The sequence below is a fragment of the Dermacentor silvarum genome, chromosome 2 (genome assembly GCF_013339745.2).
Source record: "Dermacentor silvarum isolate Dsil-2018 chromosome 2, BIME_Dsil_1.4, whole genome shotgun sequence".
NCBI lineage: Eukaryota > Metazoa > Arthropoda > Arachnida > Ixodida > Ixodidae > Dermacentor > Dermacentor silvarum.
Genome location: NC_051155.1, coordinates 5,644,250 through 5,663,095, shown reverse-complemented (window position 1 = coordinate 5,663,095; position 18,846 = coordinate 5,644,250). Strand labels below are relative to the sequence as shown.

The 18,846-nt window shown below is 46.5% G+C and overlaps 1 protein-coding gene across 1 annotated transcript in view; it reads right to left on the bottom strand.

Moving 5' to 3' along the window:
* The window catches only part of LOC119443215 (dual oxidase-like), an 89,271-nt gene that overhangs the window by 54,364 nt on the left and 16,061 nt on the right, over nucleotides 1–18,846 (bottom strand). Inside the window, 2 exon segments of the mRNA XM_037708374.2 lie at nucleotides 7,920–8,153; nucleotides 13,497–13,660. Of these exon segments, the coding sequence (XP_037564302.1) occupies nucleotides 7,920–8,153; nucleotides 13,497–13,660 (398 nt within the window).

Below are 18,846 nucleotides of genomic sequence, written 5' to 3'. Positions count from 1 at the left end.
CATTCGTGTTGCGCGACAATGTTTGTGCTTGCATTATATGGAGTGGAAAATCGTCTTGAATATTACTGTCTTTGATGCACTACAAATATCGCTATTGATCCTACATATCCCTAAAATAGTTACCTTCAATAACAGTAAAACACAAAAAGTTTATGTTCTGGTGATTAGATGACTCTACAAGTACGTAATTATTGATCAGTAAGCATATTTGGTGTGTACAAACAAGCGAGAATACGTGATAAATATTCCTAAAGTTACTTTCATGTTAAAATTTGCTTAGTGTTTGCGCTCTTGCAACACAAGAAGGCGAAAGACGAGTTGCACATCCGTAACGCATAACGTTCGTTTTCCGACATTTGCTCGCAATTATAAAATGAGGCATACGTACACAATTTTGCACTGTTAGTTCATTTATTTTGGTTTGTCTTGTGTTTTGCTGCCGTATATATTTCTTGCATACCCTTTACCTACACGCCGTGGTAGCTTAGTGGCTTTGGTAGGTTGGATTGCCAAGATCGAGGACGCGGGTTCGATTCCCGGCCACGGCGGCTTACATTTTGATGGAGGCGAAATGCATAAAACACCCGTGTATATAGATTTAGGTGCACGTTAAACAACCCCAGATGATCAAAATTACCAGAGCCCTACACTACGGCATCTCTCATAGCCATATTGTAATTTTTGGATGTAAAACCCCAGAAATTATCATTACTATTACTAACCTTTCCCTGTGCTCTCAGTTCTTCATGACATATGGGTAAGTGCGACACGTTGAGATCGAAATTCGCATTTAACACGTTCATATCGTCACACCCACACCATCAGAGGGATTTGTGACCGAAGAACGCATGTTGGCACCACACGTCATACTGTTATCATTGATTGTGACGTGAAGAACGCTGATGCCTATGCATGTCAAGTTACTAATACCATGACCCATCAGTCATCTTAGTCATACATTTGTGCCTTTGCACACTATACTTTGGTATATATACAAAGTAAATGAGACGCGAGAGTTACGCAGTTTGTATTTATTTTAGGGGCGAAGCACCTTAGGGCCGAGCCTTGTCCCCCCCTCGTTGTCGTCGTCGTCCGTAGCTCTGGTTTGCATGGAGTCTGCTAGGGGCACTGCGGTGCACAAGGGCTACATAGGCACTTATTCCCGATGCGCGCTCTCTTTCTCTCTTCAGCCATGGATGATAACGGTCGCTTCTGATAACGGTGCGCCCGCTATGGATGAAAAGGTGAGAGTGGCGGTTAAACTGCAAGCGGAGTCGAGGGATCGCAAAGCTGCTGCAGCACGGCGACGCAGATAACAAGAGGACCTGGAGTCTAGGGCATGGGAAGCTGCAGCAAAACGGCAACGCTGGCAAGCAGACCCGGAGCTGAGGGCTCGCAAAGCTGCAGCAGCACGGCAACGCCGGCAAGCGGACCCGGAGCTGAGGGCTCCCGAAGCTCGCACTTGAACCAAGCATCGGCGCCACCAACCTCAGGTAGAGAACGCTTCCGGCGTTTTGCCGCCGCTTCCCGCGCTCTCGCCGCCTCTGGGTCCACTTGCCGTCATCGCCGTGCTGCTGCACTGATCCCAAGGTAGTCTTAATGAAGGGAAAATGAAGTCCGCACCTCGATACCATACACGACCAATAACACAACATTGTATATACTGTACACACGTGTTGTCACTCATTTGCATGTTCGAGTGGGCAATGTACGGGGGATTCACGGTTACCCAAGTGATCCCCCAGTGCTTCGCCCACTCATCATCATTCACTTCGTGGATATGTGGTGTTTTTTGGTACCGCGTCCCTGCCAACAGATACATTCTGCTTCCAAAGAGCCACTTAAAAATTTCGCCTTAATAAAGAAACAGCAGAGCGCGGGAGGCAGTCTTGTAAAACAAATCAAATGCGTGAAACAAAAGAAAGGAAACGATAGGGTGTAAAAGCGTTAGCATGAGCTAGCCATATCTTCCACCTTCTTCTGGTTATCATCGAGATCTCCAGCTTATTTCCTTCTGCAGCACGTTCACGTTGCTCATTCCACGCATAACTAAATGAAGTAAGTGCATGGAATACAATGCTCAAACAGCCGCGTAAGCGCGTACCAAGCAAGCTAGAAGGATACAGACAAAATACCCATATTCACAGTTGGCAGACGCGTTCTCTGTGCCGTGAGTCACTTTGCGGTGACGTGGTACTTAATATATCCCAAATTATCGCGATGTTGGCTAATAGCAACCAAAATATCAGGCTCGTAGCAGACGCCCGCCACCTTGGCGCGACTTCCGCAGCCGAGAAAGCCCACGGGTCCTAAAGCCCCTATATATAAAAAGTAGCGCCAACCACTTCCCTCCTCCTCCGTTCCACTGTCGCGCTCGGTGCAATCGAGGCACGATATCGACAGTGGTGCCACCTACGTCGGGCCTGCCATGGCAGATGACAGATAACGTGCTACCAGAGGAAATCCACAGACAACTGCGATCGTGCCCTGCGGAGACGTTTTTGAGGCGTGATTTTGCTTCGTCAGTCAATAACTGGCCTTAATAATGCCATTTTGGATGTAGCAATGCGACGATGCGAGACGGCGCAAATACCAAATGTGCAGCAAGCGTTTCGCTCGCCGGATGGTAAAAAAAAGCCTTTTGCCCTCGCCTTGTCGGTTGCAGCAATGCCCTAACACGTTTGATCCGTTTGTGCGTACAGCACTTTCGTCGCACAGGCCCGAGAATGGCGGTCGGAGCACGCTGGAAAGAAAAAAATATACAAAAGCGCAACGCGTGCTTCCACGTGACACAGATTGGCCAATGGGGGAGTGGAGGAGGCTGGGGCGACAGGAGGTGGCGAGGAGGAAAGACCGAGGTGAGCGCGGCGGCAGCAAGATCTAAGAATGGCGCTACTTTTTATATATAGGGGCTTTAATGGGTCCAGTACAGCAGCGCCGCGGCGCGGGAGTTCACAAGAAAAGGTCCACGCTCCTCCCATGCATTCGCACGGCGCTTTGGACACTCCCCAGTATTCTAGGTCGGCTGCGACTGTTTTCACAACAAATCTGTGCAGGGGCAGGGCCTCGCCTCGATGACGTGGCCTTGCCTCGATGACGTATCACCATTTTCTTTTTTTTTCCCTCTCTGTTTGGCGGCGCGGTCGGTGTGTGGCGCCTCAGTTTGAATCAGCTCATTCCATGTGAGTGAGAAGTTGGCGTGTGTATCATATTCGCGCCGTGCGTTGTTTTGTTTCGCTTGTGAAAGTGCGGAATGCAACGATGAGCGAGCCTCCTGACCGACAGAAGGTGATCGAAAAGTACCTCCAAGGGCTACATCATCATGAAGACGACCTACTTCCATGGCTACCTGAAGTCAGACGATGAGCTTAAGCTTTTTGAGAGGTCCTTGGCAGCCGTCAACGAGAGATATGTTGTGTGGACATCAAGAGACCTGAACAAGCCATCTAAATGTAAGGATGTATTGACTGCTTCTTAATGTTTCACTCTGCGCGTAAATTTATCATTGAAAAACGGAGTAATTTTAACCAGGGACTCAACCCGGCAGAACGACTTGTTTTCAGTTGCGGTTATTGCGCAACACTAGACAATTGATTTATCTTGATTTGCCTTTTTGAAGATTGGGTTATCATTGTTCTGTTTACCGGTTCAGAGTTCCCCTGGCACCGATTTATTTCGGTTTGAGTGGAGTATTGTTCTGGTTACCGCGACATGACCCGATCCTCAGAAATTTTGATAAACGTAAAAATAACTGAACTGTTATTTTTCGGTTTCAGTCATGATTAGAACCGTGCATGCAAGCTAATTGTGACTTTAAAAAATGAGAAAGTCTGCCCCTGTGCTCTTTACATAAATGCTTCAGAGCTGCGCTTTGGCACTTGCTTGTAAGCATCTGCGCATACTTTTTTTTTAACAATGAAAAAGCAATCGTGCGCAACACGAGACATGAATTGCGGTGGGGCTGTACTATTGTGGCTAGAAGGACCACCATGGCTGTACTCCATGTCATTACACGGCCGTGTGTGCCATCCGTGGTCCTGCTACAAGGCATAGGCCTGATATTGAACTGTTCAATGTTAAAAAAAATTCAATTTTCAATGAATTCAATATAATTTATTGTTCAATGAATGTATTGAATTCAATGTATTCATTTCAGTGTACATATTTCGAAAGCTGCCATAGTTCGTGGCGCGGATGCAAGCAGACGACCCCGTGCCTCTGCTGGGGAGCGACTTTACAATTGCTAGTAGGTACAGCGGAGGCATGGCACTGCAGGTCACGTGACTTCCGCTTAACACGTGTTGTCATGGCAATCGTGGAGCACCTGGGTGCCTAGGAACATAATCGCTTAGGGACTTTTGAGGCACTGGTCTGCACGGCCGCGCGGCGGCTGTTAGTTCCTGAGTGTGGCTCTCTTATCGCCAGGACCGGGCGCAGCGACCTTGCCGAGCAAATTGTTTGGGCGCGTTGAATGTCAGGCGCAAGTGAAATTTGCAAGCGCAAGTTGGAATACACTAGCGCAAGACAAGGGTAATTGGAGATCGCAGGGAGAGGCCTTCGTCCTGCAGTGGACCTAAATATAGGCTGATGATGATGATGAATGTCAGGCGGTGTCTGGGCCACGCCGGCCGCGCTTTATTATTGTAGCGTTTGTTCTAGTGGCGGAAATCCTTGCAGTAGTGGTGGTGTGGCATGATGGCTTTTGATCTCGGTGAACTGTGGTGGTGTAAACAAGCAGATACTGCTCGCGTTTGTACCCCGGTGCCGCAGCAGTCGTTGGGGTGTTGCACTCCGCAACACCCCTAATAAAAAAATACTGCTCCAGTCAGGTAGACTGCTCCCTCCCTGATAGTGAGATTATATTTGGATCATCAAAACAGTGATGAGTTTATTTAGGAATATCATCATTTCTCTCTCGCACCCGCTTGTCCTCGTGCCTGCGGTCGGCAAGGTCGCTGCGCCCGGTCCCGACGATAAGAGAGCCACGCTCAGTAAGTAGCAGCCACCGCGCGGCCGTGCAGACCAGTGCCTCAAAAGTGCCAAGCGATTATGTCCCTAGGCACCTAGGAGCTCCACGATTGCCATCACAACACGTGTTAAGCGGAAGTCTCCGCTGTACCTACTAGCAATTGTAAAGTCGCTGCCGGGGATGGCGACTTCAGCGGCGGCTGCGTCTAGGAAGCGGACCGGCTTGCAGAACGACTGCGACTCGCTCAGCAGTGAGGACTTCTCCGACGACGACTTTGAGCTTGCAAGGCGAAACGAAGAAACACCAGGGCGTCCCTGTCTTCAAGCATGCCAACTCGATAGGACCAACTCGGAACACCACAGTAAGTATGATTCTATTTGTACCAGAACTCGCTAGCGACAACCCGAAGCGACACAACAGGCAGTATATCTCGGTGCAACATGAAGTGGTGGTGCCAAAGTAAGTAACAGAGGTCGGAATGAACCTACGAAAAGATGTGTTGGCTATTGACGTCGCACATGACACTGTGCTGAGCACTTTGAGTAAACTTACAGAACCTGGTGGCATGAATGTCCATTCGTATGTCGACCTGGACAGTGGTTCCACTACTGGTGTCATGTACAACATGGACCTCTCCATCTCCAGGGCTGACTTGCCGATTCTAGTAAAGCCAGCCGTTGATGGCATCGCCATAACCAACATGTCTCGCCTCAGCACATCCCGTTGTATGGAGATAATTTTCAAGGGCAAGTCTCTCTCGTTGCACATCAAGGTGGGCCACATTAGACACACCGTACGACCATTTATCCCAAGGCCACTCCAATGCTGCAATTGGATGAGGATGGGACACTTGAGCGCCGTGTGCGAGAACACGAGAGTTTGTTTACGCTGCGCCGTGTCCCAGGCTGTAGACTTCTGGGCAGCCTCGGTTCCCAAATGCACCAGTTGCCTTGGGTCCCATGACGCTCCCTCGAAGGACTGCCCCAAGATGAAAAAGGAAAAGGTGATCTTGAAGGTGATGGCGGGAGACTATTCCTCCCGCTGGGAAGCCGTTGCAGCTGTTAGAAGGTCATGGTGGAGAATGATAGAGCTTGGTCCGCACTACTCAAGCCACAGCAGAAGCCAGAGCTACATCCGAAGTCACAGCCGAAGCTACAGTCGGAGCCGGAGCCACTTCCAATATTGTAGGGCACCGCTGTAGACTGCACAGCGTGCGCTCCTGACAAATTGTCCGAAGACCGGCAAGTGGCTGTGATGCTTCAGTCTCTGATGAACACATTTTGAACGCTCTTAAATAAGCTGCATTCTACGTCAACGAGAAGTGCTCGATGCTCTCAATTCAGTGCTTGCAACGCTTGAGTAAGCACCATAGCTCACCCGCAGCATTCTATTCGTGCTGAAATTAAAAAGACCGCGGTTTACTCTGACGATATACTGCCCGTACAGCAACGTACAGTTAATGACCAGTGGCCCCTTGCTTATCCCACGTGACCAACGCGCATCGCCAGCTATGGGGAAGTACCAAGATTACCTTCAGACAGCAGAATGACGGCAGCCCAATGTATCGGCGGGGCACTTCCTTAGTGACTGGGTGTGCACGCACTGTAGTATGCAGACACAGTGTTCACTTTTTCCATTCCCCCTTTCCTTTACACCTGGTGCAGGATAGGAAACCAGACGCTCGTCTGGTTGACTTCCTTGCCTTTCTTCTCCTTGCTTTCCCTCTCTCTGTCTTGCAAAAATCTGGCGAGAAGGTGCTATTGTAGTTTAATAATTTCTTTTTCAGTGCCTGAAACCTGCCATTCCTTTATAAAACAAGCCCTGAAGTAAACAATTTAAACAAATAAAACTCGAGATCCCATCCCTGCGAAAGTGTATGTCCAGAAAAGCTGTTGAAAACCACCACTACAACTGTTCAGGGGGGTATGCAGTGCTTTATGGCTTTAGACTAATGCTAGTAGTGCTATTTTAGAGTTATGATAGGAGTGGGAGTAATGGTAATTTTCACAGCACGCCGCCGTCCATAGCGGTGCTGCAAGAACATTGAAATTAGTTGCTAGGCTGGTTATTTTATATATGAAAGGCTAGGAACGTCACAGCTCACGTCGCAAGTTGGCATCGCTGCGGCAGTTTGAGCAACAGTAATCTTTACTGGGAAACGTATGCGGGGAGCGCTACGTACTTCGCATTGCTATCACGAGCACCTCATCATCAATTATGTGGTTCGGATGCTGGTATTGAGCTTGTTCTTTATTGAAATGTATGTTGTTTTGTATGTTGTATACATGATTCCAAAGAACGTATTCACCATTCGCTTCACTTTGCTGAGTGCTTGTAGCCTCTGCCTTACGGGGCTATGAGCCATTGCATTTTTTGCTTGCTACGGGGGTACGAGCCATTGATGATGATAGTTTTTCTGTCAACGGACGGGGAAAAATCCCCAGAATCGTAGCCATATAAATCTTTTGCTGTAAACAAAGTAAAAATGGCCGATAACACGCCTTGCAAATTGCACAGATGCTGTCTGTGGCTTACCTCTGCTTTAGTTCAAGCTTGTATGACGCAGTGTTGGCTATTTCTACGCTCCAGCATGGTCAATGGGACCGGATTTTTCTGAAGTGCTTTGTCCTGCTGGTACACATATTTGTTAAGCCTCATAAATCCATATACGTACACTATATGCTTCCGATGAAGTAGTGGTGGGGCCGGATTGTGAGAACAGTCCAGTATGGAGATTTCCTGTATGTTAAACAACATTATGTGGACAGAATCAATTCAGACCTGTTTCTGGCGTATTCTTAATCTAATCAAAAGTTAAAAGCGCTTCCTAGAATTAAGATTAAATTCCTCATGTATTAGGGGCACCCTTGTATCCTTCCTTCTTAATTGTTTCCCCCCATTCATTTAAACTGCAGCATGATTGAATATGCTTTGAAAGTGTTATACTTACGGCTGAAGAAAAGTGCTGTCAGGGCGACGATCTTGTGAAACTGGACATGCGAGTCGAGCGGCATGTACTGCTGCAGAGGCAGCTCGCGTATCTTGGTGATCAGATTGCGACACATTGTGAGCAGCAGGAGTGAGTAGCAAAAGGAGAGTGAAGCCGCTGATCCTCGTGTGATGGCGATACCGACTCCCATCACGTGCCGCAGGTCCATGTGTTCCGACATGTAGGAGTAGCTGGCTGAGTGTGAAAAAGACAAGTTATTTTTTACAGAAAGAATGTCAAATAGTGTGCGTCGATAACTTGGATCGTCATTGATATTGTATATTTATGAGAAATCTTAAACGAGAATTTAATTCGAGACATGCTACTAAGTTCCGGACAACAAAAGCCGGTGTGCCTTTCCGGACGAGCGTACCTCGCTAAAGAGCAAATGCAGCATTGGCCTAAGTTGGCCTTTTAGTGTGTTAGATAAACACTTCTTCAATGGGAATATAGCTATCTGTAACATCACGCTCGAACGCCTCAGCAGTGTAAAAATTTAAGACAAGAAATACCCCCATCACTACGCACGCTCACGGTGTGGTGCACCTAAACCTACTCCTCTTGCACAGGTGCACTGTAAGTTAAAAAAAGCCCCTTCCCAATCGCATTGCACTGTTGTAGAGAAGGAGGAAGGAGAAAGAGTGGAGTAGGAAAGGCAGGGAGGTTAACCAGTTTAGCTTAACCAGTTCGCTACCCTACACATGGGAGCGGGATGGGGAGGAGAGAGAGAGAGTACATAGCACAGCACACACATCATCAGTCACTTTTGCGTGGTACGTGCCATCACTGTCACAGCCGCTTGTCCAAGCCCGTTTCTTTCAAAAACCTAAGTAGTCCCTTCGTTGCCTTCTGCTGCAATGTCCTTCTGTCGACGACATGTGAGAATCGTTTCAACTGACATTGGTGTACTGTCAAGGTGCGCTAGAACGAGCACCAGGGACTGTCTCTGAACATTATATCAAGGACAGATGCATAGAATGTGTTCTAGCGTCTTCTCGCAAAGACAGGTATTGCCAAGAGCGCTGTCGGCCATTCCATTGAGATATGAATAAGATTTCGTGAATGCCACCCCTAACCATAAGCATTAAAGCAGAGTGGCCTCTCTTCGGCGGAGTCCAGTTGGCATACAGAGAAAACGTTTCATTATAATCTTACTCTCTTACTTCACAATATGGTTTTAGCGGGTCACAACAAAGTGTCAACAGACAGGTGAAATCCTTTCTTTCGTTGTAAAAATCCACCCTCAAAAGTACGCAGGGGCACATCGAGTAAGGTCGTTATTAGCTGGAAGATGTGAGCGTGACCCGCTTTGTGACAACTCGCGTGTCTTACGTCAGTTTACATATATCAGAATCTAACAGATTGGTCTGCGAGGCAGTTGGCGCATCAAAGAAAGATGGTGAGAACTGCGTTAGCACCACTTCCGCTAGTATATTACAGAAAGACACCTTAGGCGAGGCGACTCGGAAGTTGGGGCTGCGAAGTCTGCGAGATTTCTTAACATGAAGTTTTCATTGCCTACCCTCCCGGCTTTGGCGTAGCTGCTGCTGCTGGACTGGTCGCTGCATTGGCGGATATAATTGCGGATACAAAGGTGCGCCAAATGCAAGTACCAGCGCACGGGCTTATATAAGCCCTTTGTGCTCATCAACAACGTAGTGCAGCAAGGATAAAGGTAAACATTGTTGCTTGAGTAATGAATTTGGGATTTTGGGATAGCCAGCTCTGACGGAGCCTGCCTTCCCATTTTTATACATCCGAAAAAAAGAAACAAAGAACGAAAAGAAAACACAATTATATACTCCTCGTCATTAGTGTAAAGCGCTTGAATAAGGTCTCATTTCACCTAGATTCTGCATTGGACCCACATACTATTTCCCTTGTCCATTATATGATTATGCTAAAGAAATTTGACGATTGTGGTGTAGAAACAAGTAATCCTCGGCCATTTAATCTCGGAAATGATTTCACGATGGCTGTCGATGGCAATGCGAACAGCAATTGAGCAATGTAGCGACATATTCCTGAAATCCCGTTTATTAACACGTATAGTGGTAATTATGATACTTTGGTTACTTCTGCTTTATGCCACATGCTCTGATATCGTCCCACTTTGCTATGGCACTCGCTTGCCAAGGTGACCTATGAGCACGGAGACATAATGACAACTGCACGACACCGACGCAGTGATGCCGGAATGACGAAGGAGGAATGATATCGATTGAACGACAAAGGCATATAACGGCATTACGATAACTAGACGTCATTATTTGAATTATTAAGATGGTATAACGAAGACAACGTGATGACCATATGAGGACAATCAGATGGAGACCACTGCATGACGACGATGGGGTGACAAAAGCGGTATCACGACAACCGCATAAAGAAGTGGGAATGACGACGATGGCACGACCGAGATGACACGAAGATGGCAAATCCATGGAAGCGTCTGTGTGACAACGACCAATGACAGCGATGGCATGACAACGGCAGAATAATCACGATTTAGTGATAGAATGATCAGCAAGGAATGACGTTGATTGATCAACGACGACGGTACGAGGACAATGGGATGACTTATACTGAAGTGATGACAATGGTGAAACGACAGCGGGACGACGATGGCACGAGGACATTGTATGGCGACGACGGCACGATTGGAGTCAGATGTCAAAGTTACAATGATGACAATGAAATGACCGCGATGGCATCCTGACGACGAATAACAATGAATGCATGACCACGACTACGCAGGGACGGTGATGGCATGATGAACGGCATGAGGAAAATCTAATGACGACGAGTGTACAATGACAATGGACTGACAATGATTGCATCACAAAACCTGTATCACAACGACGGTATGACGGGAATCGAATGTCTAAGCTGGAATGGCGATGACGGCATCGCATAATTCCTATTGAATGACGACAGGAAGAACAATGACAAAATTTGCTGTCGATGGAATGAGGAAGGCTGCATGACGACAATGTGATGACGAAGTGATAACAACGATAAAACGACAGCGTCACAACGACGACTCTGGGACGACGATTGCGTGATGATGACGGCATGACGAGAGTAGGATAACAAAGCTGGAATGACGACGACACAACGACAGCATCACGACCGCGGACACATACCTAGTGGCCCAAAAGATTAGACAACTTGGGTGGCGTGAGGTCCATGGCATGATGAGAGTAAGATATCACCAAGCTGGAATGGCGACAATGGAACAGCCACAACGCATCACAACCAGGATTACATACCTAGAGACCCAAGCAGGTAGACAACTTGTGTCACTGGGTTGGAGTAAGAAGTTTAGATAGATAGATAAGCTAAAAACGGCTCAAGTAGGCCAACAATGGTTTTCGCATTAAAAGATCAATACCCTCGTATCTCCTTATTAAAGCGGAGCATTATACTGCTACTCACACCGGGGTCCTGAAGTGGCTTTTTTTCTCAGCTTCAAAAGGACCATTTTAGCCTGTCTAGAGAGGCAAAATGTGCTTAATACATGAAATACACATCAGGAGGAATGCTATAGGCAATTTTAACGTTCCAAAGTGTTCTTGTTAATCTTCTAGAACGAATTAAAACTTTCATACAGCAGAAAACGGGCTTAGATTAGAAGTGTGCAGCCTATGAACTAGATTCTAGCATAACTATTACTATGCTGCAAGCGTTCATAGTGGGCCAAGTACATTTAGAGGGAAGTCGGGGTCGCAGGGAAACCTAGGGTAACCTGTGCCATCTTATCCTCAAAATCACACCTCTCAAAGGCAGCAGGTGGCTTGTGCTACCTATGCGCAAGCAGTGACATGTGATGGGCGCGGCGCTGTGCTATGTGTAGAGGTAATTTAGTGTCCATAATGTCCCGCACGGACAAACTAATGAGAATAAAATTCACGCAGAAAGCATCTCACTTCAAGCGAAGCGCTCACGAAACGTGAAGAAGTCTACAATACACGTAACGCAGTAAAACTTCGTGGTGGTACATATCAAGAAGACCTTCTACAATGTCTTGCCCAACGCCTTCTTACAAACGCTGAGACAGAATAACCACGGTTATCAACTGCTTCAAGAAATTGCGAGGTTCCTTATTGGCTACCTGTTTCTTTTTTTACTATGGTGAAGACCAATAGACGGGACCACAGAAACGCGAGACAGACACGACAATCACTACTAAATGCGAATGCTTTTACAAAGTTTGTTTTTTAGAGCGCAGCTCTCATGCGCCTGTTGCAGTGTTCAGCGTCGGCATCCCTCGGCTTAGACCAAAGAATGAAAAAGCGAATGCGAACCGCAACGGGGATGAAAGACGGCGATGGCGAAGCGAGCGCGAGGAGGAAAGCGGAGGAGGAAAGTATGACGAAAGGATGAGGGAGAAAGCAGAGTGCCGCACGAGACGTGCTTAATGCGGCGAGAGCGGTCACCAATACCATACAGGTTGTTTCACTTAACTTGGGCCAAACTTTAAAAATATGCACATGCTACATAGCTGCACCGAACCAAAGTAATGTTATGTGCCGTCGCTTGGATATACTCATATTATTTGTTGCATTAGGCCTCGTTAGATAGTCTAAATTATTTATTCAATTTCTCAATTATTATAATTACATGAAAAGTGTCAATGACAAAGTTGTAGAGTAAAATGAGAAACTGCCGATACAGCTTACTGTTGCTCAATATGTGCTACATAAAATTGTTTTTCCGAGCGTGAAAGAAGCCCGCGAATACACGCAAAACTGCCGCGCGACTGGCCGCTCGAAGCACTTTGTGTGTATTCGCGGGCATCTTTCACACTCGCAAAAACCCTTTTATGTAGCATGTATTTAGCAACAGAAAGCTGTATTGAGAGTTTCCCATGTTGCTCTACAACTTTGTTAACAAGACGTCGTTTTATGCATTTTGAAGCACAAAATTAACTGGAACGCCAATGCATTTCTCCCCAAAGTTCGAGAATGAATATCTCGAAACTGGGCATTGTGAGCATTCGTTTTAAGTGAATCCGACTTGCAAACTCCACAGCTAGAATTTGTAAATTGCAGTATGTGCCATAAGGTAACTAGTTAAACACTTGATTCGCGATTTTTTATTAATTAGGGAATTATTGAGTAGACCAGGTCATGAACTAGAATTGTGCTATCTGCCACAGGCAACCTTCAAACAATTTTGAAAGTGTTGGCTGAAACACTATGAAATTACATATATGAAGTTTCGCTCTCTCTCTCGTTTTTCTGCTCACCGGTTGCCATAACTGACTGTCACTGGGCATCGTGTCCATTGCTGCGCATGCTATTGCTCTTGAACTTCACCACTTCCGCTCTATGATAATCGGTGCCAGTGGTGCAGGATTATGGAAATTGTTACCACTCACGCTATTTTATTTATTATTATTATTATTGCGTCTCACGCAAAATAAACCATTTGAATCCTAGTCACTTGCTATGTGTCTCCCTTCTTTCTCACTCATACACACTGCTTTGTTTCTAAGTAAGCAGAATAAAAAAGAAAGAAAGAAAGCATTCTTACAGATAAATCTCTCGACGAATAATACTATTGTGACCACGTAGAAGACGAACAAATAGAACACGTGCTGCCGGTTCTCTTCCAGGAACGTAGTCACTTGGTTCCATTTCTGCACGGTCCAAGAAGGGGGATCCTCCGTAGGCTGGTTTATTTGAAAGCTTGTCATCCTAGAAGATTAAATGAACACCATATAATGCTTTCTGCAGTGGGTCTTCGAAACCATTCATTAGCCTGCTCTTGGTTAATCAAAGTGAATACCTATAAATTCTAGCATTCTCATCAATGTCTAATTATTTTGAACCAGTTACTGCAGGTGTATTTACTTTTGTTACAAAAATACACAAGCTTTTGTTTAGGCAAGAAAAGTCGCAGTTTCGCCCGAAAGACGAAGCAACGATTGCGATAGCGAATTAGTAGGCGAAGTAAGGACAGTAGTTCTATCGGCCGTATAAAGTTCTAAATATTCGCTTACTAAATTAAAAAAGATGAAAAAATAAAAAATGAATCACTGTAGTGAGAAAGCGCGCTGGCAGCAGCGAGCAAATTGACCTTCGCACTGGCTCTCGCTTCAACGCTAAGTAAATGTCGAGAGCACAGCGCATATGAAAGCTGCCAGCACTTGGCGCATGCACTTTCTACCCATCGCAGATCCCTTTGAAGATGAGGCGCCCGCAGGCGCACACTTCGGCCACATCGCAGATCGCTTTCAAGATAGGCGCCCGCGCGGCAGCTCTGTCAGCAGCAGCAGCAAAAATAGAACGCATCCCCCCCACTGTCGCCGTCGCCTCCTCCCCGTGCCTCGTGCGCGAAAAAAGACCGCGTGTGCTTCCGGCCGCCCTCCTCTCTCACGTGTGCGAGATTAAGCTGCTGTTGCCGGCTCACCCTCGCACGCTTTCACTCGCACGCTTTCACTCGCACACACAGCGCACGGCGTGAGGTGACGGTTTTATCGCCATTGGACTTTATACGGAACCTCACGGTGATGACGACGGCGACGGCAAAAATGCGCTTGAAGTGTCCATGTCATTGCTATCGCAATAAAATGCTCAGATGAACACATCAACCATAAGATATGTAAACGAAGAGTTTTTTTTGGTCAGAATGGAGAGGTAAACTTTCTTTTTTCGTTTATGACTTAGTATTATGCAAATGAAATAAAGCTTGACAGCATGAAAATGTAGTCGCAGAGGTTTCCAAGGTCCTGAAGTAGCAGGAAACGTTGTTTTTCGTTCAGTGGCAGCGTCATATTTGGTGATTGCTTCTTCTTGGTGCATGCCGCAGCTGTAGAAAATAGTACTACGCATATTCATCGAAAGGTAAACGTGATGCTAATGGCCACCGCAAAGATTTACCTCACACTCTAAGAACAGCATTTGTGTGGAGGCACATACAATCTGTGTAAGTCATCACATGAAATGAACTGATGTAGGCTTTAAAAAAGAGGGGGGGGGCGAGGTCACAATCTATATTTGCTTTTGACTTGTGTAGTGTGGCTTTGCAATCACAACGCAATAAAAGCAGACATCATAAGCACTGTTGCAGGATCGAAAGCGTCGATGGAGAGCTCAGCTCTTACTAATACGGCGTGTCTCACGACTGTACATGTCCGAGCTTGGTTTCAGTGAATGTCAAAGAACATCGCTGAAGGGAACTTCCTGATTTACGGCAAGTTAAAGTTCATAACTGATGGCACGGCCACCCTCAAGAACGCAAAACACGACCTGCCGCCGTGCCTCAGTTAGCTAAGGCATTGCGCTGCTGTGCACGAGGTCACGGGATCGAATCCCGGCCGCGGTGGCCGCATTTCGATGGAGGTGAAATGCAAAAGCGCTTATGTACTGTAGCGCACGTTACAGAACCCCAGGTGGTCAAAATTAATCCGAAGCCCTCCACTACGGTGTGCCTCGTAATCAGAACTGGTTTTGGCACGTAAAACCCCAGAAAGAAGAAGAAAGAAAGAATGCAAAACACGCTCACAACTTGCTGCCAACAACCTATACGAGGGTGTCTGTACACATACGCGTACATATAGCGAACTCATTTTGTGCTACTTTCTGTCACAGGGAAAACTTCCGGCACCTTTTCAACATGTTGCATTATTGTTTGTTTGTTTGTATATGCGATGTGACTTCACCTAAGAGAATGAGCACAATGAATGAAGAAACAATTTTCAGTCGGTCAGAACAGCTTCTACACATCTACCAGTAATTAACATGCCCTCGGATTTTTATCGCAATTCCCACATAGTGACTTGTTGCTTTACGAATCCACAAATGGCTGTCCTGCCATGTCAAGACGCCAATAAAATGCAGGTTTCCTTATTGTATATATCGCTTGACAGAAACGAATTCGAGGAGCCGGGATCTAGTGGCTGTTACGAACATATTGTTCTAGAAGCAACGTAAAAGCATAAGTACATAGTATATCAATATAGAATAATCTCCCAGAGTCAGTGTCATAGTAAAAGATTTATGTATTCTTACACGTAGAGAGGAGCACACTCATCATTCTCTACACTTAACGCATTCTAAATTACATAAGAGAGCGTTGTAGTTATGTAAAACATTCTTCTAGTTAAACAGCATATTTTTAACACAGCGATACATTGTACAGAAAAGGAACCACAAGCGACAGTCAGTGCTCTAGCTGTCCTGTGTGTTTTTTCAAGCGAAGCTTGTATTGTCTCACAAGTGTCGGCGATGGTGGTGGTGTCATACTAAAACCCTATCGAAAACGTGTCGAAAACATGCGTAACGTTCAATTGGTATATACCAAAGTTGGCATGGAAGAGTGCGAATGTATGACTAACATGACTGATAGGTCATGACATCAATAACATCACATGCTCGTCAGTTACGTCCCGATTAACGATAATAAAATCACGTGTGGCTCATACCCGCTTTGCATACGCGGGTATGAGCCAGGGATATGCGCGTATGCACACCAAGCGCGACGTTGCCGTTTTAGCGATGCACGAGGCCAATGACCCATTTCAGCCTGGGGACTAATTGCTCATCCATCAGTCCCAGGTGATGGTGACGCTCCCCGGCCGTGAGAAATGACAAGCGTGAAGAGCACTCCGCAGCTTCACGTCTGTCCGTGAGGCCTCCTTTGTCGCAATGGACCACCAGACACAACAGTACTCATTAAAGGTGCTTCAGTATGCCGAACAAGAAATTAGGGGCAGCTTCACACTAGTGGTGCGAAGACTGGGCTAACAGCAAAGCTGGCTAACCCACCTATATAGCTTTATCTCGGTTCGGCCAAGTTCTTGCAAGGTTATGCTTCGAGACTCAGCCACGTATTGCGCCCGATCACCCCGGAATCAACGACAGACCAAGGAGCAACGTGCACTCGGTCATTAAAGTATCTGGACGCTCAAAGGGCGGCGCGATACTCGGGATTGGACCGAAGTCGTCTCACTCGCTTTCGAGTAGCGGCACGGCCGCTTTCACGCCGCACTTCCTCTCCTTCGGGACTGACACTCTTCTACGGCCGCCCCAACTTCGCGGCGATGTGATGTGCTCGGCGCGGAGACAGCAGGGCTTTTGTTTCGCCCCGGCAGTGACGCGGAGCTATATAGCACGCGCGTCGGCGCAGTGACGTCACGGCTTAGCTCCGCCTCTGTGCAGCCATGGCAACCGCTCCATACGGCGCGGTGACGTCATGGCTCGGCAAAGCTAAAGCAAAGCGATGCGGCGCGTGCGATGACGTCACGGCTCACGCAGCTGTGGCGAGGCTCGGCGCGGTCGGCGCAAATGGGGCGAAGCATTGCTAGATGGCGCATGGTGATGTCATCGCCATGCGGAGGTTTTGCGGCATACACTCGACGGACCCTCCTCGAGCTTAAACAGCTTCGCTAGTTCACAGGGGTATGTGCCATTGCGCTTGGACCCTTTCTGCACAACCACCAGGATCGCCCACATTTCGGCATTACACCTCACGGCGCACACCCAGGTTAAACAGCTTCGCTTTTAAACCTTTAATTATTCGTTAAACCTCTAACGATTAATCGATCAACGATTAATCGTTCAACGATTTGGCCTTTAATCGATTAATTGCTTTCAATCCAGGGTTCTTCATCGATTATTTGATTAATCAACATTTTTGCCGGGCACATTAAAAAAGATTGAAACACAGATATGTACTTTTGTAGGACCTTATTTTAATGTTTCAGAGGTGGAACCACGTTAGAAATGCAAGTATAGAAAGTTTGATAAAGAATAATCTTCAATTTGTTAAATACTAAATAGAGTTGCCACTAGTGGCTTTTGAAAAAATAAACAATGTATCTTATTAAATGTTACTTAGAGCAGAATTAAACAAGGTACATGGTACTAGTGAATCTCTGTACAGTAAAGATAATGAAATCCAAAGTTTTAGGAAATCCGTCTGGCCGGGGAAATACATATTGCAGAAACGTGAAAAGATACACCGACCAATACAACTGAAAATTTAAAGATGTTGCGGCTCGCCATACGGTAGCCTTTGTGAACAAGGCTTCTGTGCGAGGAGTCGAAACTCATTAAACTTTTCATTTTTTTGGTTGGTGTATCTTTACATGTTTCTTAAACAGTACAGTTAAACAAGAAATAAGAAAAATGGCAAAAGTGAGAAGTTAAGTCCAACTAAAATAGGCAAGAAATTGCAGTATGTCCAGGGGAAAAGAAAATTACTGGTTTAGGATTTTAATCCGCGTGCTTTTTTCTACAGAGCAAAGGAATGTGAATTGGCTGGGATGCTTGAGTGAAGCCGACACCTTTGAATGGCCACGCAACCAGCATACGAGAATAGACGCTGGGAAGCTGTAGATTCGCTGGAATCGACATGAACTCTATTGCTATGTCAAATACATGCTCCACACCAATGCGAATGCTGTGCCACGGCTTTAGTGGACTGGGAGTAACACGACGATCAACGACTATAGTATGCTTGCTATAGTATGCCTTGAATTGCGAGGACATTTCAAGCCTCCGGCTTCGGGTGGCATGTGCGGTGTGGGGGAAGAGAGGGGAAGCGCTCGGCTCGGCATCACTCGCAAAAACAGTCGTTCTACCACAGCCGCACAGTCACTGCTCGTGCGCCGGCATTATAGTACCATTTCAAAATTTTTGTGCCCCTCCTGTCAAACTCGAAAACGATTTATCGATCATGTCTAATCGATTAAGTCGATTAAATGAAAGGTAGACATCACTGAAGATTAATCGTTTTGAGGGATACTTTTAATCGATTAATCATTCATGAATATTACCAACTCTATGCGGGAGCGCGATCTTGAGGCCAGACGTCAACGAAGAGTCACCGACCCTGAATTTAGGGGAAACGAAGCGGAACGCCTGCGAGTGTCTTGCCA